The sequence below is a fragment of the Rhinopithecus roxellana genome, chromosome 13, assembly GCF_007565055.1.
Source record: "Rhinopithecus roxellana isolate Shanxi Qingling chromosome 13, ASM756505v1, whole genome shotgun sequence".
Lineage (NCBI taxonomy): Eukaryota > Metazoa > Chordata > Mammalia > Primates > Cercopithecidae > Rhinopithecus > Rhinopithecus roxellana.
In genome coordinates this window covers 130338573-130362510 of record NC_044561.1, presented here as the reverse complement: position 1 = coordinate 130362510, position 23938 = coordinate 130338573, and the positions used below count along the sequence as shown (strand labels likewise).

The window sequence follows — 23938 nt, the reverse complement described above, 5'->3', positions numbered from 1 at the left end:
AAATTAGCCGGGCGTGGTGATGGCACATCTATAATCCCAGCTACTCGGGTGGCTGAGGCAGGAGAATTGCTTGAACCTGGGAGGCGGAGGTTGCAGTGAGCTGAGATTTCACCACTGCACTCCAGCCTGGGTGACAGAGGGAGATTCTGTTTCAAAAAGAAAAAGAAAAGATATGGCGTCCAACATGATTTGTCATCAGATGTAACTATGTAAAAGTCAGCTTTAGATTAGTTTATATGGTATTACATTTTCAGGCTCTTTAGTTACATAGTGATTTTTAAACTCCCTCACTTTGTTTCTTCCCACTGTTTTTTTTTTTTTTTTTCCTGCTCTCATAACTTTATCAGGCCTTTGAAAAGTTCATGGGTCCTAGACACTGTGGGAGAGTGTAGAAGTGAGTGTGGATGTGGTCTGCGGTGAAGGAGATAGGTGTGTGTGTGTGAAACCGTGAATCACAGTGACAGGTAATGCAGGGTGACTGTCTGAGGCCTGAGAGCGGGGCCCATGTGCAAGTCCAAGAAAGTGGCTGGTGTGAGAATGAGGGTGTTCAGATTACTGAAGGGTATTTGGATGAAAGAGGCAGTCGCGTGTGTGTGTGTGATGCTGAGTTCCCAGAATCCAGATAGAGAATGAGGGTGAGGATGGTGAAGGTCAGAGGGTGAAGGAGTCTGAAAAGCTCAGGGTCCCTGTGTGACTGTGATTTCTGCGGGCACATGGGTGTGAGGTTTGAGAAACTGGGTGCATGGATGATGGTGACCAACAGGAGGGTGAGCGTGTTATGTGTGTGGATGACTCACATGTGATTGTGAATGCTGGATGTTGCCGGCAGTGAGCAGTGGCAGGTGTGTGTGTGTAGGGCCTGGGCATGAATGTGCACGTTGGTGCAAGAGTGAGTGAGAATGACTGATGGGGTGAGCGTGGCCGGGTGTGCGTGTGATTGTGCATGTCTGATGTTGGTGTGGATGAGTGTGACAGCGCGCGTGTGTAGGGCTGGGATGTGATTGTGAATGTGGGATTTTGCGGGGGGTGTGGCGGCAGGGCGCGCGCACGGCGGGCGTGGGCGGGGGGCGCGTGGCCGGGTGGGCGCGCGTGGGGGGCGCGCGGCGCGGGCCGGGGGCGGGGACACTGCAGCGGCCGCGGCGGCGCGGACACGGCCCGGCCGCCCCCCGTGGCAGGCGCGGCGCGGAGCGAGCGGGCGCAGCGCGGAGCTCGGGCCCATGGTGCGCCCGTGTCCGTCGGTCGGGCCGCGCGGGCGGCTCCGCGCGTGGCCCGGCGCTCGCGAGCTCGCCCCCTCGCTGCGGGCCCGGCCCGCCCGCTGCCGCCGCCTCCTCCCCCGGGGCGGCGCGGCGCCGGCGGGCGGCGGCGCGGAGGCCGGACCGGGCGGCGGCCCAGGCGGCGCGGGGGGCGCGGCGGCCAAGGCGGGCGGCGCCGCCGACATGACGGACAACATCCCGCTGCAGCCGGTGCGCCAGAAGAAGCGGATGGACAGCAGGCCCCGCGCCGGGTGAGTGGGCCCGGCTCGCGTTCTCCTTTGTCCGCGCCTCCCGGAGCCGGCGCTCGGGCCAGCCTGGCCGGGCCTGACAGGTTGGCCGCGCGCCCTGCCCGGCGCCATGAGCCCGGGGCAGGGCCGGGGAGGCGGGGAGGCGGCGAGGGGTTCCCTGCGCTCCAGCCCCGGGCGGCCCCTAGCCTGATGCCGGCCCTTTGGGGTTCGAGCGCCCGGTTGCCTGGCCTCCCTGCCCACCTTCTTTTAGAAACCCCGAGAAGCCGGGCCCGCCCCAGCGCTGTTTACACACTCGCGGAATTCGGATCAGCCATGCCTTCTCACCGTTTCATTGTTCCGTAATTAATATATGTCGTTGAGGTAACGATTTGGTCAATGTCACACCGAGCTCTGTGCTTGGAGCCTTACTTGGGAGCCCAGATATGCTCAGCTTTTAGGGGGGCACGGCCTACGCCGCGGGGTACCCCATCAGCGCCCCTGGGTCCCAACCCCAGGAGGCTGCGCCGAGACCACCTGCTCTCCGATGGCCCCTTCCCCCTTCGCCCCGGGGTGGGCCCGAAGCAGCAGCCGCAGGAGGGTGGGAGGGGCTCCAACTGGCCGCTTGGTGACACTACCCCTTGTGTTCTCCCCCCACAATTTAGGGGAAGGAATCCCACGGCTGGGACAGGGGCTGCCGCCTGCTGTCTTTCCCCGCAGCAGGAGACCTCGAGGGCAGCCTAGACGCGGGACATGCGAGGGTTTTCCCGCATTTGAGGAGAGGGGACTGGTTGGTATTTTGCGCCTCGCTGTCTTCCTGTTCGGAGGATGGCAGCGTGACATGTTGAGGTTTGCGGGGCTCTCGCATTGCCTGCCATAGACTTACCTGGGCGTGAGGGGCGGGGGTGGGAAGAACAGGGGTGGGCGCTGGTGCAAATGCAGATTCCCCGGCCCCCGCCTAGACCCACCAATCAGAGTTCTGGGGGGCGGGGCCTGGAGATGTGCATTTCCACAGGCGGTGCAGGTGAGGCTGGAGCCCGCGGGAGGCTGAACGCGGTGTTGGGCGGGGCATGCGGCCGCTCTGCTCCGCCCTTGCTCGGGTGTCCGGTCCTCCCTGGGCACTTCCCGGTGGCGGCCGCTTATTGCAGCGTCAGTTGCTCGGAACAGTAGACGCAGCGGGTGGGGTGAACCCTAAAGGTGGCTTCACCAGGTGTCAGTGGAATTAAAAAAAAAAAGAATGGTGCTGGCGGCCATTTTGTGGGGTCTTTGTCCCTGGCTTCCTGAATCCTCCGATGAAGAGGCCTCACTGATATTACCCAGAGGAGGAAATTGGAGCTTACGGAGGTTAAGAGCTGTAGGGAAGACTCTGCAAAATGGATATTGAACTCCGGATTGTCTGACCCAAAGATAGTTCCCTCACTCTTCCCTTCTCTGTTTTGCGTTCATTGTTATTATTATTGAGAGGGAGTCTCGCTCGGTTGCCCAGGCTGGAGTGCTGTGGCGAGCTCTTGGTCACTGCAACCTCTGCCTCCCGACTTCAAGCAGTTATCTGCCTCAGCCTCCCGAGTAGCTGGGATTACAGGCGCCAGATACCACGCCCAGCTAATTTTTGTATTTTTAGTAGAGACGGGGGTTTCACCATCTTGGCCAGGCTCGTCTTGAACTCCTGACCTCGTGATCCACCCACCTCGGCCTCCCAAAGTGCTGGGATTATAGATGTGAGTCACCGCGGCCGACTATTTTATTATTTTTTTTAAACGAGGGAGTGGTAGGGGATGGCCTTGCTGTGCTCCTCAGGCTGGTCTCAAACTCTTGGCCTCAAAGAATCCTTCCGCCTCAACCTCCTGGAAGTAGTCTCCTGGGTTGGCTTTTGTTTTTGTTTTTGTTTTTTTGGAGACAGAGTTTCGCTTTTGTTGCCCAGGCTGGAGTGCAGCGGTGTGAACAACCTCTCCCTCTCAGGTTCAAGCGATTCTCCTGTCTCAGCCTCCCAAGTAGCTGGGACTACAGGCACCTGCCACCATGCCCGGCTAATTTTGTCTTTTTAGTAGAGACGGGGTTTCGCCATGTTGGGCAGGCTGGTCTTGAACCCCCAACCTCAGGTGATCCGTCAGCTTCGGCCTCCCAAAGTGCTGGGACTAGAGGCAAGACACCGCACCCGCTCTCCTTCGTTTTAATGATAACAGTTGGCTTGAACACTGCCTGGTACATCGTACCAGGTGCAGATAATTTTATTTAAAAGTAAGCTTTCTGGTTTATGTTGGAATGGAGCATCACAGCCCCTTTCGAACGTGCCAGCTTTGGAACTAATCTTTCTTTCTTTCTTTCTTTTTTTTTTTTTTTTTGAGACGGAGTTTCACTCTCGTTGCCTGGAGTGCAATGGTTTGGTCTTCGCTCACTGCAACCTCTGCCTCCTGGGTTCAAGCGATTCTCCTGCCTCAGCTTCCCAAGTAGCTGGGATTACAGGCGCCCACTATCACGCCTGGCTAATTTTTGTATTTTTAGTAGAGACAGTTGTTTCACCATGTTGGCCAGGCTGGTCTTGAACTCCTGACGTCAGGTGATCCACCTGCCTTGGCCTCCCAAAGTGCTGGCATTACAGGTGTGAGCGGCCGCGCTTGGCTTGTAACTAATCAATTTCTGTTTTTTTTGAGACGGAGTTTCGCTCTTGTTGCCCAGGCTGGAGTACAACGGTGCGATCTCGGTTCACTGCAACCTCCACCTTTCGGATTCAAGCGATTCTCCTGCCTCAGCCTCCTGAGTAGCTGGGATTACAGGCATGCGCCACCATGCCCGGCTAATTTTGTATTTTAAGTAGAGATGGGGTTTCTCCATGTTGGTCAGGCTGGTCTCCAACTCTTGACCTCAGGTGATCCGCCCGCCTTGGCCTCCCAAAGTGCTGGGATTACAGATGTGAGCCACTGTGCCTGGCCAATCTATTTCTTAAACAGTGACATGGATTTGGATTCAAATCGTATATCAGGGTTGCTGTGCATTTGCATAAATGCTTTTGTATATAATCTGCATTTTCAGGAGTAGCAACATCAAGGTGGGAATCCTGAAGTTTAGAAACACTTGAGAAACGCAGAGAGATGGAGGAGCTTCCTGAAATAGAACTGGGGGCTGAGGGATGGCAGCCTGAGGGCTAAAGTGAGTGGGTGGTTAAAGGAAGAAGAAAGTGGTATGTAATGGGTCAGGCTTTCTGCTGGACACTTGAGATAAATAGGGCTGTTTTAATCCTTAGAACAACCGTGTGAGTTTTTAGAGTTAATTCTGCCATTTTATTGACAGGGGAAACAAAGATTCACTGATGTTAATGTGTTCGTGGTCTTGGAGGTTGTAAGTGAGAGGAGGCAGTTTTGAACCAGATCCACCCATTTCACCTGATGGTTCTAGGCAATAAAACTGTGGAATGGTTGGAGGATTTGTGATTCAAAAAACGAAAAACAAGATGCCGTATGTCGTAGGGGACAGAATGCAATTATTTCTGGGGTCACTCAGCATATGTTGCGAACACTTGCAGCTTGTTTTTGGAGGAATCCCCCGGCTTCAAAGTTCTTTTTTCTCTTGAGAAAGTTACCACATCCTGATATTGAGAAAACTTTTGAAATGGTGTAGTTAGGAAACGAGGCATTTCACCTCCATTGCTGGAAACCATTTTATGACATCACGTCCTTTGCTTGTGGCTGCCTGGAGCTCCTCTCTTGGTGAAATGGCAGGGATTGTTTGTTAGGAGCCAGAACTCCGGAATCCATTGAGGAGCTGGGTTCACACCCAGGCTCTGCTGCTTACTAGCTGTGTGATCTTGGGAAAATAACTGTAACTCTCTGAGCCTCAGTTGTTTCGTCTGTAAAATGGGAATAACAATAATTATATATCTCAGAGAGTTGTTTAGTCCATGTAAAGTTGTTTAGTCCATGTACAGTTTAGGAGAATAAGTGCTCAGTATGCCTTAGGATCATTGGATGTTTGCATGAGGTTTGCTGTTGGGATTTGCAGTGTGCTTCTTTGAGAGGAGGGGCCTTTTATGAGAAATTTAGAAATATTATGAATTTCCCTGCTTTTTCCTGATGAAATTCAGGTAAATGAGTAACTATATAGAGCATTCCGTCCAGGTATGTCGAGGCCCTGGTGTGGTGATGTGGCAAGGATGGGAGCTTAGGTACCAGGTGGCCCAAGACTTTGCCTCGTTGTAACCATCTATGTGTTGTGGCCACTTCGGATAGGGATGCTTTGATGCTTGATATATTTGGATTTGGGGGACTAGGAAGTTTTGAATATGAATCAGATTGAGAAAGAAGAACTGAATAGGTACATTGTCTACCACAATTTTTTAAACAGCTTTATTGAGGTATAATTTATACAGCATACATCTATTGAAAGTGTACAAACCATTGATTTCAGAAAAATAAACGTATAGAATTATGCAACCATCACTCCGGCGCAGGTTTTGAACGTTTCCATCACCTCTGAAAGTCATCTTCAGCCCATCCACAGTTCATCCCTGCCCTTTCCCCAGTCCCAGGCAACCCGTGATCCACTTTCTGATTCCATAGATTTGCCCTTTCTGGAATTGTCTATCAATGGAATCATACCACATGGTGCCGTTTGTGTCTGGCTGCTTTAATTTACCATGAAGTTTTTGAGGTTTCTTTTTATTGTGTAATAGAATTCCAGTTGGGCTCAGTGGCTCACGCCTGTAATCCCAGTGCTTTGGGAGGATGAGGCAGGAGGATTGCTTGAGCCCCGGAGTTCAAGAGCAGCCTGGGCAACATAGTGAAACCCTGTCTCTACAAAAAATAGACAATAATAAAAAAAAAAGCCAGGCATGGTGGCTTGAGCCTGTGGTCCCAGCTACTTGGGAGGCTGAGTTGGGGGAGTGCTTCAGCCCAGGAGATCTAGGTGACAGTAAGCCCTGATCGTACTGCTGCACTCCAGCCTGGGCCACACAGTGAGACCCTGTCTCAAAAAAAAACCCAAAAAACAAAAAAACCAAAAAAACCCATGTGTGGATATATCACCTTAAATTTTTTTTTTTTTGAAAAGATAGGGGTCTCACTCTTGTTGCCTAGGCTGGAGTGCAGTGGCATGATCTCAGCTCACTGCAACCTCCACCTCCCGGGTTCAAGCGATTCTCATTCATCAGCCTCCCAAGTAGCTGGGATTACAGGTGCCCACCGCCACACCCAGCTAATTTTTTTATTTTTGGTAGAGATGGGGCTTCACCATATTGGCCAAGCTGGCCTCGAGCTCCTAATCTCAAGTTATCCGCCCGCCTGGCCTCCCAAAACGCTGAGATTACAGGCATGAGCCACTGACCCTGGCCCGGCCCAGTGTTAACACAGGGTCCTTAAAAGGGAAAGACAGGCGGGAGAGTGAGTGTCAGCATAAGAGAAAGATTGGGAGAGGCTGCACTGCTGGCTTGAAGAGGGAAGAAAGGGCCACGAGCCAAGGAATGCAGGGAACTCTAGAAGTTGGCAAAGATAAGGAAACGGACTCTCCATTGGAGCCTCCAGAAGGAACACAGCCCTGCTGACACCTTCCTTGATTTTAGTCCCATGAGGTCCGTTTTGGACTTCAGACCTAACTGTAGGGTAATAGACTTGCATTGTTTTAAGCCACTCAAGTTGTGGTAATTTGTTACAGCAATGAGGAGAAGCTGTCACACACGGATGTGTGCTGCAGACCCTGGGAACAGATTCTCGTGCTCCTCTTTCCATCCTGCGGAGGGGACTGGAGTCTAGACAGGAAGCCCCCTGCCTAGGTGGAGGCATCAGTGGCATTTCAGAGGTCCTACATTTTGCCTGAGAGCATAGAGCTTACATCAGCGTATTTATGTGACTCATTATCTGACGGTGGAGGAAAAAGATGAATATTTATTTAGGGCCTGCAGTGTTTTGGCTCTGAACTGATGTTTCCTCTTTCATGCTGCACAATGGCCCTTTGATGTTGGTATTTTTTTTTTATTCTTGCTTTACTGATAAGGAAACAAAAATGCCCTTTCTCTTTGATGTGATGGAGGTGTGGTGTTAGGTAGGATTCTCATTATTCTCAGGACTTACATTCTTGTTTTTTGTTTGTTTGTTTGTTTGTTTTTGAGACAGAGTCTGCACTCTGTTGCCCAAGCTAGAGTGCAGTGGCACGATCTCGGCTCACTGCAAGCTCCGCCTCCTGGGTTCACGCCGTTCTCCTGCCTCAGCCTCCCGAGTAGCTGGGACTACAGGCGCCCGCCACCACGCCCAGCTAATTTTTTATATTTTTAGTAGAAACGGGGTTTTACTGTGTTAGCCAGGATGGTCTTGATCTCCTGACTTTGTGATCCGCCTGTCTCGGCCTCCCAAAGTGCTGGGATTACAGGCGTGAGCCACTGCACCTGGCCGTGTGTGTACATTTTAACATCCTTTCTTTGATGTGTTGGAGGGAGTATTAGGTATGAAACATATAGGGGTATGTTTTGAGGGAGGGAATTGTGCTGGTGGGTGAAACCCAGAGACACCCCCCTCCTCGGCCACCGACCTTCCCCTCTCTGGCCTGGAGTAGAGAGTTGCACCAACAGCTCTTTGCCCCCCTGGGATGAGAACAGTGCAGCAAGCCTTGGCAGCAGCCCATGGGGCTGTGCTGTCTGTCCTTTGCCAGCACCCAGCTGCACTTGTGCCATCCCCTTCAGTTACAGAGGTCCTCCCTTGCTCTGCCTTGTGCTGACCAAAACTAGACTAGCTGCTCCCTGCCCTTGTGGAGACCAGAAGATGCGTCATTGCACACCCACAGAGGGACTCTGAAGGATGGAGTGTGGACATGGGCGCTGTGCCTGTCGGGCTTCCCTGCGGAAGGGCTCTTTCTTTTCTTTTTTGGGACAGAGTCTTCTGTTGCCTAGGCTGGAGTGCAGTGGTATGATCTCAGCTCTCTGCAACCTCTGCCTCCCGAGTTGAAGCAATTCTCCTGCCTCAGCCTCCCGAGTAGCTGGGATTACAGGTGTACGCCGCCATGCCCGGCTAATTTTTGCATTTTTAGTAGAGACGGGGTTTCACCATGTTGGTCAGGCTGGTCTCAACACTTGACCTCGTGATCCGCCTGCCTTGGCTGTCCAAAGTGCTGGGATTACAAGCATAAGCCACTGCACCCTGCCCAAAAGGGCTCTTTCTACCTACTACTGTCCAGCTGGCTGGTGAGAGGAGGTCCCTGTATTCCAGTCCCCAAGGAGTTGAGGGCACCCTTTGACCTTGACCTCTGCCTTGCATGCAACAAGTTGGAAAAAGGAGGCCAGGCTTTGAACCAGCCATCTTTGGACTTTTGGCCTTCTCAGAACAGAATGTTCTTTTCGTGTCTACTCAGATGGAAATGTTGAAAGTTGGTGATAAGGGCTGGCCGTATTTTATGACTGCCTTTGAAGGGGGATGGGATGTGTCTTCAGGGTCACTCATGAAGGTGGTGACTTTGGTTTAATTTGGAAAGTAAAAGACTGGTTGTGACATTTTTATTGATGACATTTAGAATGATTCTGATTTTAATAACTAGTATCTGTTTTCTCTAATTTGTGTGAGTTTGAAAGATTAATATATGTATGAAAGATTAGCAGTTATTTTTGTGAGCCCTTCTGTTTGTACCAAATGATACTGGGTTTCTTGTTGTAGTCATGGCAGGAAGTTTCCTTTTAGAATTTAAAGAAAAGGCAGTCAATTTAAAGAAAACCATGAAGTCTGTAAATGTTCCTGAGATTTGTAGATATCCCAAGTCATGCCTGACGTTTAGGAATTAGTGGCCCAAGCTGAAATGGCACAGTCTAAACAACATAATGTTACTGCTACAAGGGGAAAGAAATAGGAGGGTTGGTTGTGCTTATACATTTAAAACCTTTTTTTTTTTTTTTTTTTAGATGTCTCACTCTGTTGCTCAGGCTGGAGTCCAGTGATGTGATCTCACTGTAACCTCAGCCTCCTGGGTTCAAGCAATCCTACCACCGCAGCCTCCCCAGTAGCTGGGATTACAAACATGCACCACCATGCCTGTCTAATTTTTGTATTTTTTATAGAGATAGGGTTTCTCCATGTTGCTCAGGCTGTTTTCAAACTCTTGAGCTAAAGCAATCCGCCAACCTCGGCCTATCAAAGTGCTGGAACTACAGGTGCCAGCCACTGTGCCTGGCCCTGCTTTTATTTTTGTCTAAACAGAATTTGCAGAAACTCTGGGGGAAGACAGTTGGAAGAGGCCCCGTGGGAGCAGGGAAAGGCTTCTGGTGAGAGTTGGAAAGGTGGACTGGGCCGGATGCTCTTCCTTCATCCCAATTAAATCTCTGTGGCATTTAGCAAATGCCAGGGAAGAGCCTGTTGGCAGCGATCCCCAAGGAAGAATCAGTTTGTAGTGTCAGCAGTGCCCTGCTCCTAACATGAGCCTGGCAGGATCTCCCACATGCCGCGGACAGTTTGCAGTGACGAGATGAAGTCAGGCTTGGGGCTGGACTTGGTGGCTCATGCTTGCAATCCCAGCACTTTGGGAGGCCAAGGTGGGTGGCTCACTTAAGGTCGGGAGTTCAAGATGAACCTGGGCAACATGGTGAAACCCTGTCTCTACTAAAAATACACCGCGCCTGGCCGATATTTTGGGTTTGATAATTCCTGGTTATGGGGGCTGTCGTGGGCATTGTAGGATGTTTAGCAGCATCTCTGGCCTCTGCCCACTAGATGCCAGTACTATCCCCTCCCCGCCTTGTGACAATCAGGAATGTCTCCAGACATTGCCAAGTGTCCTCTGCATGGTGAATGGCCCTCAGAGCCACTGGACTAAGGAAACTGATACTCACTCAGTGGCCATATTCTTTATTGTCCTTTTAAGGTGTCTCATCCTGTCTTTAAAAAAAAAAAAACAAAAACAAAACTCAAGACATCTGTTGGATGAGAAATCATACAGTCTGGACTATTGTTCTTGCTGTGAGGTCAGCTTTCTGATTTAGTAATTAAGGAAGCTTTGTGCTGTTAGAACATTTGGGAAATGTTGCAGATGTGGATCCCCCATCCCTCCCCAAATCCACATGTTTGAAGCTGGAACCCCCAGCACCTCAGAATGTGACTGAATTTGGAGACAGGGCCTTTAAAGAGGTGATCAATTTAAAATGAAGCTGTTAGGCCGGGCGCGGTGGCTCACACCTGTAATCCCAGCACTTTGGGAGGCCGAGGTGGGTGGATCATGAGGTCAGGAGATTGAGACCATCTTGGCTAACATGGTGAAACCCCATCTCTACTAAAAATACAAAAAATTAGCTGGGCGAGGTGGCGGGTGCCTGTAGTCCCAGCTACTCAGGAGGCTGAGGCAGGAGAATGGTGTGAACCCGGGAGGTGGAGCTTGCAGTGAGCCAAGATCGCACCACTGCACTCCAGCCTGGGTGACAGAGCGAGACTCCATCTCAAAAATAAAATAAAATAAAATAAAATAAAAATAAAATGAAACTGTTAGGATGGACCCTTTTCCATTCTGCCCCATGACCTTATAGGAGGAGATTAAGACAGACAGAAAGGCTGGGCATGGTGACTCACACCTGTAATCCCAGCACTTTGGGAGGCTGAGGCAGGCGGATCACTTGAGGTCAGGAGTTTGAGACCAGCCTGGCCAAACATGGTGAAACCCCATCTCTACTAAAATTATAAAAATTAGCCGGGTGTCGTGACGCGTACCTGTAATCCCAGCTGCTAGGAAGGCCGAGGCAGGAAAATTGCTTTAACTCAGGATGCGGAGGTTGCAGTGAACCAAGATCACACCCCTGCACTCCAGCCCGGGTGACAGAGTGAGACTGCATCTCAAGAAAGAAAGAGAGAAAGAGAGAAAGAGAGAAAAGAGAGAAAAGAGAGAAAAGAGAGAAAAGAGAGAAAAGAGAGAAAGGAGAGAGAGAGAGAGAGAGACACCAGAGAAAAGATTGTGTGAGGACACGGGGATGGTGGCTGTCTACAAGCCAAGGAGAGAGGCTTCAGGAGAAACCAACCCTGCTGACACCTTGTTCTTGGACTTCTGGCCTCCAGGACTGTGAAAAAATAAGTTTCTGTTGTTTAAGCCATTCAGTCTATGGTATTTTATTATGGCAGCCCAAGGAAACAAATGTAGGAAGCATCTCATTTATTGCTGTCTTGGCACGTGTGGTATCTCTTAGTGTTATTAAGCTTTCATTTGAAATTAATGTCACGAATAGTACAGCTATGAACATTCTTGAACACATCATTCAGTATGTCTTGTGTGGCTTTGCTGTGCCCTAGGGGATACATTTGTGTTTAGCTTTAGAAGAAAATGATAATTTTCCAAAGCAATTGTACTAATTTATACTTCGGCCAAGCTGATCGGTTGTTCCATGTCCTCACCAACACTGTATGGTCCATCACCTTCTGTTTCAGCCGTTCTGATGTGAGCATAATGGTATTACAAGAATTTTTTTTTTTTTTTAATTGAGGTGGAGTCTTACTCTGTCACCCACAGGCTGGAGTGCAGAGGCGTGATCTTGGCTCACTGCAACCTCCACCTCCTGGGTTCAAGCGATTCTCCTGCCTTAGCCTCCTGAGTAGCTGGGATTACAGGTCTGCGGCACCACGCTGGCTAATTTTTGTATTTTTAGTGGAGACGGGGTTTTACCATGTTTGTCAGGCTGGTCTCGAACTCCTGACCTTGTGATCCGCCCGCCTTGGCCTTCCAAAGTGCTGGGATTACAGGCGTGAGCCACCACGCCCAGCCAATAAATTTATTTATTTTTTATTTTTTGAGACGAAGTCTCACTCTTTTGCCCAGGCTGGAGGGCAGTGGTGCAATCTCGGCTCACTGCAGCCTCCGGCTCCTGGGTTCAAGGGATTCTCCTGCCTCAGCCTCCTGAGTAGTTGAGGTTACAGGTGTGTGCCACCATATCCGGCTAATTTTTGTATTTTTTTTTTTTTAGTAGAGACGGGGTTTCACCATGTTGGACAGGCTGGTCTCAAACTCCTGATCTCACATGATCCACCTTGGCCTCCCAAAGTGCTGGGATTACAGGCATGGGCCACCATGCCCAGCCTATTTATTTATTTATTGAGATAGTGTCTCACTCTGTTGCCCAGGATGGAATGCAGTGGTGTGATCTCAGCTCACTGCAACCTCTGCCTTCTGGGTTCAAGCAGTTCTTATGCCTCAGCCTTCCAACTAGTTGGGATTATGGGCATGCACCACCATGCCCAGTGATTTTTTTTTTTGTATTTTTAGTAGAGATGGGGTTTAGCCATGTTGGCCAGACTGGTCTCAAACCCCTGACCTCAGGTGATTCGCCTGCTTTTGGCTTCCCAAAGTGCTGGGAATACGGGTGTGTGCCACCATGCCCAACCTAAGAAATTTATTCTTTTTTTTTTTTTTTGAGATGGAATTTTGCACTTGTTGCCTGGGCTGGAGTGCACTGGTGCAATCTGGGCTCACTGTGACCTCCGCCTCCTGGGTTCAAGTGATTCTCGTGCCTCAGCCTCCGCGTATCTAAGATTACAGGCATGCACCACTAGGCCCAGCTTATTTTTTATATTTTTGGTAGAGACAGGGTTTCTCCATGTTGGTCAGGCTGGTCTTGAACTCCCGACCTCAGGTGATCCACCTGCCTTGGCCTCTGAAAGTGCTGGGATTACAGGCATGAGCCACCACGCCCAGCCTTGGCTTCCTTTTCTTTATCTGAGATTGAGTTTTAGACATATAGGTTAGGCACGGGAACACTGAGCTTAAATTGTCACGTCAGGGTGGCCTGTCCTCCTGTGGGTCTCCAGGCTCCAGGGCCTGGCCAGGCACACTCTTCTTGAGTAGTTTATGTTATAAGAGGAATGGTGAAAAAGTCTAATCTTTGTTTTCCTTTAATTGAAAAATGAGTACATATCCATGTAAGAAAAATGAGAGAACAGGCTGGGCGTGGTGGCTTGTGCCTGTAACCCAGCGCTTTGGGAGGCTGAGGTGGGTGGATCACCTGAGGTCAGGAGTTCGGTTCTAGCCTGTCCAACATGGTGAAAACTTGTCTCTACCATAAAAAAAATACAAAAATTGGCTGGGCATCGTGGCACGTGCCTGTAATCCCAGCTACTTGGGAGGTTGAGTCAGGAGAATTCCTTGAACCCAGGAGACAGAGGTTGTAGTGAGTTGAGATTGCACCACTGCACTCTAGCCTGGGTGACAGAGTGAGACTCAGTCTCATTAAAAAAAAAAAAAAAGAAAAAAGAAAAATGAGAGAACAGAGAAAACTGATAAAGGAAATGCTGGTATGTTATTTTTCCTTCAAAGACAATCACAATGAACACAAACCTTTTAGCAGATGATGTTTTCTTCCTGTTTGTGCGTGTACCTTGTTTTATGAGTAGGAACCATGTCGCATATGGGTTTTTGTTTTGTTTTGTTTTGAGACGGAGTCTCGATCTGTCATTGCCCAGGCTGGAGTGCAGTGGTGCGATCTGAGTTCACTGCAAGCTCCGCCTCCTGAGTTCACGCCATTCTCTTGCCTCAGCCTCCTGAGTAGCTGGGACTACAGGCGCCCACCACCACACCCGGCTAATATTTTGTATTTTTAGTAGGAACGGAGTTTCACCGTGTTAGCCAGGATGGTCTCGATCTCCTTACCTTGTGATCCGCCCACCTTGGCCTCCCAAAGTGCTGGGATTACAGGCGTGAGCCACCGCGCCCAGCTTTTTTTTTTTTTTTTTTTGAGTCAGGGCCTCACTCCATTTCTCAGGCCGGAGTGGAGGTGCACAATCTCTGCTCACTGTAACGTCTGCCTCCTGGGCTTAAGTGATTCTGATTCTCTCACCATTGTTTCCCAAACAGCTGGGACCATAGGCGTGCACCACCACAGTTGGCTAACTTTTAGATATTTTAGAGAGACGAGGTCTCATTATATTGCCGAGTGTGGCACATAGGTTTTTATGTTTTACTTTTTCCACTTAGCGTTTTACTATAAAGCATTTTTTACATTATAGTGTACTTAACAAATGACATTTTATTTTATTTTATTTATTTTTTTGAGATGGAGTCTCACTCTGTTGCCCAGGCTGGATTGCAATGGCATGATTTTGGCTCACTGCAACCTCCGCCTTTCAAGTTCAGGTGATTCTCCTGCCTCCGCCTCCCACGTAGCTAGGACTACAGGCATACACCACCACGCCCAGCTAATTTTTGTATTTTTAATAGAGATGGGGTTTTGCCATATGCAAATGACATTTTGAATGACAGCATATTTCTTTGAATAGACATCTCTAATTTACTTAACCAGTGCTTTATATTCTCACAAGTTGATTTGTATTTTACTTTCACTTTATAAGAAATGTTTTCTTTTTCTGGTTTTTTTTTTTTTTTTTTTTTTTTTTTAGTAGAGACGGGGTTTCATCGTGTTAGCCAGGATAGTCTCGATCTCCTGACCTCGTGATCCACCCGTCTCGGCGTCCCAAAGTGCTGGGATTACAGGCTTGAGCCACCGCGCCCGGCTGTTTTCTTTTTCTTTTCTTTCTTTTTTTCTTTCTTTTTTTTTTGAGACAGAGTCTGGCTCTTGTTGCCCAGGCTGGAGTGCGATGGTGCCATCTTGGCTCACTGCAACTTCTGCTTCCCAGGTTCGAGTGATTGTCCTGCCTCAGCCTCCCAAGTAGCTGGGATTACAGGCGTGTGCCACCACACCCAGTGTTTTTGTATTTTTAGTAGAGATAGGATTTGACCATGTTGGCCAGGCTGGCCTCGAACTCCCAGCCTCAGGTGATCCACTCACCTCAGCCTCCCAAACTGCTGGGATTAAAGGCATGAGCCACTGTACCCCACCACAAGTAATGTTTTCATTCTGAATCCTGGCCCTCCAAAAGCAAACAAAGAGAAAGTAGAGAGAGGCACTGACTCCTGCCCTGGGCCTGAGAAGTCACCTGTCTGGGATGGATAAGCCTGACCAGCAAAGAAGCACTCAAAAATTCAGTTTTGTGTGTGATACCACAGAAAACCAGTGCTTAAGAATCTTGGCCTTGTTTTTGCGTGTTTCAGAGAATTGCCGGCTGTTTGAAAGGGCATCCAGATCTCTACACAGTCATAGAAAAGTTAACAGAGGTTTATAGTATGAAGACTAAAAATAGCTACTGTTGATTCCCTCCGTTCATTCACTCCATAAACATTTCCTGAGCACTTACTCTATCTCTGGCAGTTTTAATATTAGGGATATAGCGGTCAACACATGCAACAGAAATCCCTGATAGCCTGGGCCTTCCGTTCTAGTGACACACAGTAGATTTTCTTGTAAGAATTTTGTTAAACTCCATTGGTTTATTGGGTGCCACCATCACTGTCTTAGGTATTTTAAGTGGATTGTCTCAATGGCATTGTCCAATACTGGGTACTGTCATTGTTCTATTTTCCAGGAAACAGAGGCTTAGCAGGGTTAATTAACTAGCCCAGGGTCCCACAGCTCGTAAACTGCTGTCTCTTGTCTCCCAGGTCTCAGCTCAGCTGTCTCTTTGGGACATCTTTCCAGACCATTCACTCTGTAGGAGTCACCTACTGCCGAGTGGCATATTTTTGTTTGGGGTTTTTTTTTTTTTTTTGCTTGTTTTTTTTTTTTTTGTTCCTACCTTGCCCACTACAAAATGTAGGCTCTGTGAGAGCAGTGCCCTCGTTTGACTAGTGAGAGTCCCAGTGCTTAGCACAAAGGCTGGCACATAGTAGGTGCTCAGTAAATACTGGCTGCTTGATTAAATGAGCGAGTGAATAACAGGAGCAACAGGGCATGGTGGCTCATGCCTGTATCCCAGCACTTTGAAAGGCAGAGGTGGGAGAATCTCTTGAGCCCAGGAGTTTGAGACCAGCCTGGGCAACATAGGGAGACTCCATCTTTACCAAGAAAATAAAAAATTAGCTGGGCATGGTAGTGCATGCCCGTGGTCTCAGCTACTTGGGAGGCTGAAGTAGGAGGATCCTTTTAGCCCAGGGGTTTGAGATTACAGTGAGCCATGATTGTGCCACTGCAGTCCAGCCTGGGATGGAGTGTGACCCTGTCTCCAAAAAAAAAAAAAACCCCCAAAAAAACCAAAAAACAGAAACATTAAAAAATCTCAAGAGCTTTCCATTCCTAATTCATTGGGGGGTATAAGTGGTGGTAGGACCCACAGTGGGCTTCAGTGAGGGTACATGTTGAGCACTGGAGCCAGAAGGAGGATAAACAATGGAATCCTCATCTGCACAGAAAAAGGGAATCCTTCCTTCCTGTTACCCCTCCCTCCTTCCTTCCCTTCTTTATCCGCATGACCCATGGCTGCAAGGAAGGAGCCACGTCCAGCCTCCTGCCTCTTGTTGGATGTGGAGCTCTTAGACCCCATTGTGTGTCTCATGGAAGCTCCCACAGCAGTGGCAGCCACCATAGCAGGGTTGGAGGGAGGAGACAGGCAGGCTTGGCAGTGCAAGTAGGGACCCTTGGTGTGTCCCTGCTGGGTTCCTGCCATTTGGATTCCTCCCTAGTTTGCCATCTAGACAATTCAGAGGTGGCTCTCAGATTCTACAGCTTGGTGAGATTGCCAGACTCTGGCTAAGAGGGCTGGCTCCGGGGTCAGCCTGCTGGACTCACATCCTGGCTCTGCCCCTTATGGGCTGCAAGACCCTGTAAGGTGCAGTGTCCTCATCTACAAGAGGGTGAGGATAGAAGCCTCTGACTGTAGGACGGTTGGGAGGAGCAAGGCAAGTCATTCGCCTTGAGGGCTTTGCCACAGCGCTTGGCACACACTCGGCACTTACTCATGTTTTCGCTTATTGTTTTGGTGTCTAGGAAATTGCCTTCCACTGGATTCTGTTCTGTTTTCTGGAATCTTGTGGGCCGTGCTGTGTGGGGTTGCCAGCCAGGCCCTGTGGCCTAGGCCTGTGTTAGAACCTATGACCGAGTGTCTTGGGTAAACACAAATGCGTGAGGTGAGGGAGGAGTGCTGGGCACTGGGGCATGTGAAAGGGGAGTGAGTCATCAGCCCGCGCTTAGTGACAGAGCATCTTTGTGTGCCAGGCCTGGGGGAGGTGAATGGGATCTGGTCTCTGACCTACAAACTCATGGCAAGATCCAAGGCAGCAGACAGAGCTGTGTGCTGTTTGGGCAGCAGGGTGAGTTTTATTATTTTATTATTATTTTTATTTATTTTTGAGATGGAGTCTTGCTGTGCCACCCAGGCTGGAGTGCAAGTGACGCAATCTCGGCTCACTGCAACCTCCGCCTTCCGGATTCAAGCGATTCTTCCACCTCAGCCTCCCAAGTAGCTGGAATTAAGGTGCCCACCACTATGCCCAGCTAATTTTATTGGATTTTTTTTTTTTTTTTTTAAAGTAGAGACAGGGTTTCACCATGTTACCCAGGCTGGTCTCAAACTCCTGAGCTGAGGCCATCTCCCTATCTCCCAAAGTACTGGGATTTCAGGGTGAGCCACCGCGCCCGGCCTATTTTATTTTTAAATTAGAAAAAAATGTACTGAGTCAGAGTCACATGGTTTAATACTTAACAGGTATAGAGGTGTAGCCATTGCAAAGTCAGTTTCCCTCCCACTCTCTCTAGTCAGCTACCCTGTGCCATTCCCCAGGCAGTGAGTCTTACCATGTTCTTCTGTATTGTTCTAGACATTTTTAAGCATTTATAAAAAAAACCCACCGTGCATCTTTATATAGATAAATAGACATAGATTTTTCTTTTTTATTCTATTATTAATATGCCCTACACAGTGCATGTATTTTTCACTTAACTGTACATTCTGGATGGCGGTGGCTCACGCCTGTAATCCCAGCACTTTGGGAGACCAAGGTAGGCAGATCACCTGGGGTCAGGAGTTTGAGACCAGCCTGGTCACCATGGTGAAACTGTCTCTACTACAGATACCAAACTTAGCCAGGCACGGTGGTGGGCGCCTGTGATCCCAGCTACTCGGGAGGCGGAGGAGGCAGAAGAATCACTTGGACCTGGGAGGCGCAGTTTGCAGTGAGCCAAGATCATACCACTGCACTCTAGCCTGGGCGACTGAGTGAGACTCTGTCTCAAAAAAAAAAAAAAAAAAAAATTCTGAGTTCATTCCGTGTCAGTATATAACAACCTTCTTCATTACCTTTTTGAAATTATTTATTTATTTTCTTATTTGAGATGTGGGGGCTATTTTGCCCAGGTTGTTTCAAACTCCTGGGTTCAAGTGATTCTCCTGCCTCAGCGTCCCAGATAGCTGGGACTACAGGCACACACCATTGCACCTGGCCTTTGATCATTATTTTAATGCCTCATAGTATTACATTGAATAGTACCGTAGTTTGTTTAGCCAATCTACCACTGATGGTCATTTAGATTATTTCTCTATTTTATTTGTTTGTCTGTCTGTCTATCTACCTACCTACCTACCTACTTATCTATTTAGCTATCTTTAGAGGCGCTGTCACCCAGGCTGGTCTTGAACTCCTGGCCTCAAGTGAACCGGGGCCTGCAAAGTGCTGGGATTATAGGCGTTTGCCACTGAGCTTGGTCAGTTATATTTATTTTTTCTAATGGTTTATTATTACTAAGAATGTCACACAAGTCTTTGTGCCCATGTTAGACTGTATGGAATATATGGAAGGGGAATGGCTGAAGTGAATGCACATTTGTAATTTTGATAGCATCATCAAAATGTCCTCCCTGAGGTTATGCTGACTTAGATCCTTGCCGGCAGTGACAGCGCCTGTTTGTCCATCCTTGCCTTTATTAAGATTTTTGACTTTGGTCGTAAAAAAATGATATCTTGGTGTGGTTTTAGTTTTGTATGATATTTAAAAATTGAATCAGTTGCCAACATTTTATAACTGAATATTTACTCTTCAGAATGTCTTTGTCTTGAAGAATCAGCTGGTCTAGGCTTGTGTAGGAACTGGACTGGAGGTGTGCCCCATCCCACTGGACCTTGTGTTTATTTTCATTCATTATTTTTTCTCCTCCTCCTCCTCCTCCCTCCTCTTTCCTCCCTCCTCCCTCCTCTCTTCTTTCTTTCCTCCTCCACCTCCTTCTTTCTTCTTTTCTTCTCTTCTATTTTTTAAAAACAAATAGAGATGGGATCCCACTATGTAGCCCAAGCTGGTTTCACACTTCTAGCCATAAGTGATCTTCCTGCCTCAGCCTTTCAGAGTGCTGGGATTACAGGCATGAGCCACTGCACCTAGCCTATGTATTTTTTATGTGGCTTGCTGCGCCCCTGTAGGTTTGAGTTTGCCAGTCCTGGTCTAGAGAGAAACAGACCAGTAAAGTCTAAGAGAGCCCAGAACTGCTTCCTCCTCTCTTTGCGAAGAGCACAGAGTTGGGTTTGAAAGGATGGATAGAAGATAAAGGGACAGGCTTGCAGGAAGATGTCTGGTGTGAGTGGGTTCTTACAGACATGTTGGGTAGTTTGATAGAAATGGAACGGTGGGGGAAGATGAGCGCATAGGGTTCTGGGGCATGCCTGCCTTGGCTGCAGGAGAGTGGCTTGGTAATGGGACAGCAGAGATGAAAAGGTGAGAAGATGAGAGCCTCGGACTTGAGTCTGATAGCTGTAGGATCATTGTGGGACTGTCGCCTTTCCCTGTTTCTCCAGCCCTGAGTCTTTCCCTGTGAATATTCTGCTGCTCAGCAGGCCTGACTCCTCTTATAGAAGTATGACTCGCATGTCGTCGCATTCCCACACTTTCCTTTCCTGTGTTAATGTGCCAAGGATAATAGCCTCCAGCTCCATCCGTGTACTGCAAAAGACACAATCTTGTTCTTTTTTTATGGCTGTGTCGTATTCCATATGCATATGTATCACGTTTTCTTTATCCAGTCTGTCATTGATGGGCATTGAGGTGGATTCCACATCTTTGCTTTGTGAATAGTGCTGTAGGGAACATTTGTGTGCAGGTATCTTTATGGTAGAATGATTTATATTCCTTCGGATGTTGAAATAAACTTTATTTTATTTATTTATTTATTTATTTATTTATTTATTTATTTATTTATTTTATTTATTTTGTTTTTTGAGACGGAGTCTCGCTCTGTCACCCAGACTGGAGTGCAGTGGCCAGATCTCAGCTCACTGCAAGCTCCGCCTCCCGGGTTCACGCCATTCTCCTGCCTCAGCCTCCCGAGTAGCTGGGACTACAGGCGCCGCCACCTCGCCTGGCTAGTTTTTTGTATTTTTAGTAGAGACGGGGTTTCACCGTGTTAGCCAGGATGGTCTCGATCTCCTGACCTCGTGATCCGCCCATCTTGGCCTCCCAAAGTGCTGGGATTACAGGCTTGAGCCACCGCGCCCGGCCGAAATAAACTTTAAATGTCACATTTTGGGTACTCAGCAGCCGCATGTGACTGGTGGCTACTGTGTTGGATGGTGCAGTATAGAGTGGTTCCATCATCACAGAAACCTAGTGGGCAGTGCTGCTCCAGAGCAGGGCTCTCCACCTCGGGACTATTGACATTTGGGACCAGATTACCCTCTTTGGTGGGGATCTCCTGGACATTTTAGAATGTTTAGCAGCATCCCTGGCCTCTACCCACTACGTGTCAGTAGTACCCCACTCCCCTGCAGTTGTGACAATCAGACACATCCCTAGACATTGCCAAGTGTCTGCAGGGGGCAAAATCACCCCACCCTGCTACTGAGAACCACTGGTGTTGACTAATTCATACTGCTTTTCTTTTTCTTTTTCTTTTTTTTTCTTTTTTTTGAGGCAGAGTTTCAATCTGTCGCCCAGGCTGGAATGCAGTAGCAGAATATTGGCTCACTACAACTTCCTTCTCCGGGGTTCAAGCGATTCTTCTGCCTCAGTCTCCCCAGTAGCTGGGACTACAGGCACCTGCCACCATGCCCAGCTAATATATATATATATTTAGACAGAGTCTCGCTCTTGTCACCCAGGCTGGAGTGTGGTGGCACGATCTCGGCTCACTGCAGTCTCTGCCTCTCGGGTTCAAGCAATTCTCCTGCCTCAGCTTCTGAGTAGCTGGGACTGCATCCACACCTAGCTAATTTTTGTATTTTTAGTAGAGATGGCGGGGTTTCACCATGTTGGCCAGAATGGTCTTGATCTCCTGACCTCTTGATCCACCTGCCTCAGCCTCCTAAAGTGCTGGGATTACAGGAGTGAGCCACCGCACCTGGCCCATGCCCAGCTAATTTTTGTATTTTTAGTAGAGACAAGGTTTCGTCATGTTGGCCAGGCTGGTCTCGAACTCCTGACCTCAAGTGATTCTCCTGCCTCGGCCTCCCAAAGTACTGGGATTACAGGCATGAGCCACCATATCTGGCTACTTTTAATTTTTCTTTGTGTTCTTTTTGGATCTGCCCAACGTCAATGCTGAGACTGTTCTTTCCTGGACCTTGTAACTTCCTGGAAGGTTCGTGTGTCATACAGAGAATTCAGCAAATATTTGCACAGTGCTTAACTGATTATAGGGGAACTCCTAGCAGAGATGATGGTTTCTGCGGAGGCCAACTCCTTCCCAACTCCTTGTTATATTAGTTACCTTTTCAGAAACATTGTTCCCGTGGCTCTGCTCCTCTAATATTTGCTTTTCCCTTGCATTTCAGCCAGATTGTATGAAACCATTGCGCATCTGGTTAGCAGACTATCTGCTGTTAAAACCTTTATTTGTCTTAGAGTCAAATCCTAAGAAAATCCATTTCGGTTTTCCTTTATATAAATGGTCTAGGCTGGGCGTGGTAGCTCATGGCTGTAATCCACTTTGGGAGGCCCAGGCGGGTAGATCACCTGAGGTCAGGAGTTTGAAACCAGCCTGGCCAACATGGTGAAACCCCGTCTCTACTGAAAATACAAACATTAGCTGGCCGTGGTGGTGCAGGCCTGTAGTCCCACTCCTCAGGAAGCTGAGGTGGGAGGATCGCTTGAGCCTGGGAGGCGGAGGTTATATTGAACCGAGATTGGGCCACTGCATTCCAGCCTGGGTGACAGAGTGAGACCTTGTCTCAAAAAAAAATAAAATAAAATATGAATAAATAAATAAATGGTCTGAGCAGGAAACAGTGTAAACTAAGTTATTTCTAAACTTACATTTTGACCTAGTTGAATGGCTGTTGTTATCAATGGGTGAGAAAGTTATTTCATATTTTCCTTTTTTATCTGGAAAAATAGCTTAAGAGAAATAATTTTTTTTTTTTTTTTTTTGAGATGGAGTCTTACTCTGTCACCCAGACTGGAGTACTGTACCAGAATCTCGGCTCACTGCAACCTCCACCTCCTGGGTTCAAGTGATTCTCCTGTTTCAGCTTTCTGAGTAGCAGAGACTACAGGTATTTGCCACCACACCCGGCTAATTTTTGTATTTTTAGTAGAGACAGGGTTTCACCATGTTGGCCAGGATGGTCTCGATCTCTTGACCTCATGATCCACCGGCCTCAGCCTCCCAAAGTGCTGGGATTACAGACGTGAGCCACCACGTGGGCCCAGCCTAATTTCTTACTCTTAAAGGATTCGGTCTTGCAGCCCATCTCCCCAGCCTGTCTGGAATGTGGGATGGAAGTTTATTTGTCATGGCAGTGTCAGACGGTCCAGTTTCAGTTTGGTGTTAAGGAACAACAGCAGCACCCACAACACCAAGGTGACAGCTGCCACAACACAGCTTCGGGCCACTGCTCCTCTGGAACCCTGAGGTGCCAGGGAGCTGAAGTCCATCCATGCAACACACGGGGTGTGGCTGCAGCTTCCCCAGGAAGAGAGAGCTGCATGTATAAATCCACTTCTCAGTAGGGAGGCTGGCTGTCACCTCTCTTGTTTGGACAGATGTGGGAGAATTTGGTCACTTGTAGTAAATTTGCCACGAAGCTCAAGGTTTCTGCTGCGGGACAATAGTTCCAAAATATTGGGCAGGCAATGGTTCTGGGTGCTGCAGTGATAAATTTAAGGAATTCATGGGCAGGAACTGAATCGCATTGAGACATTTAGCAAGATGCTTATTTATTTTTCAATTTCCCTTCAATATTTACAGCCCTGTCAGGGCCCACTTTTTAACACCAAACACTTGCTAACTTCTCAGCTATAAAGAAAGGAGGGACCAGGTGCGGTGGCTCATGCCTGTAATCCCAGCACTTTGGCAGGCCGAGGTGGGTGGATCACCTTAGGTCAGGTGTTCGAGACCATCCTGGCCAACATGGTGAAACCCCGTCGCTACTAAAAATACAAAACTTAGCCGGGCGTGGTGGTGCACACCTGTAATCCCAGCTGCTTGGGTGACTAAGGCACAAGAATTGCTTGAGCCCAGGAGGTGGAGGTTGCAGTGAGCTGAGATTGCGCCACTATACTCCAGCCTGGGTGACAAAGCCAGACTGTCTCAAAAAAAGAGAAAAAGAAGGGAGGAGCAGCAGCAGGGTAGGCTTTGGGCTCAGAGGCACTGCCAGCTGCAGCAGCCAGCCGGAGTGGAGTAACACACTTTGCTTTTCATTGTGCTGGTTTTGTTATTTATCTTCTATTTATGGCAAGTGATACTGGTTTCTAGTTATAGTAATGGCATGAGGTTATCTT

The 23938-nt window shown here is 48.6% G+C and overlaps 1 protein-coding gene across 3 annotated transcripts in view; it reads left to right on the top strand.

The window, feature by feature from the left end:
- Positions 1-1371: 1371 nt before the first annotated feature.
- Positions 1372-23938, top strand: part of ATP9A (ATPase phospholipid transporting 9A (putative)) — a 173052-nt gene continuing 150485 nt past the window's right edge. Inside the window, exon 1 of one of the 3 annotated variants that reach the window (XM_030915035.1) lies at positions 1372-1504. In XM_030915035.1, coding sequence (XP_030770895.1) covers positions 1437-1504 — 68 coding nt within the window. In that variant the 5' untranslated portion in view covers positions 1372-1436. Of the gene's footprint in view, positions 1505-1565; positions 1585-23938 lie in introns of those variants that run through there. The other 2 variants (XR_004052706.1, XM_030915036.1) reach the window with 2 other exon arrangements.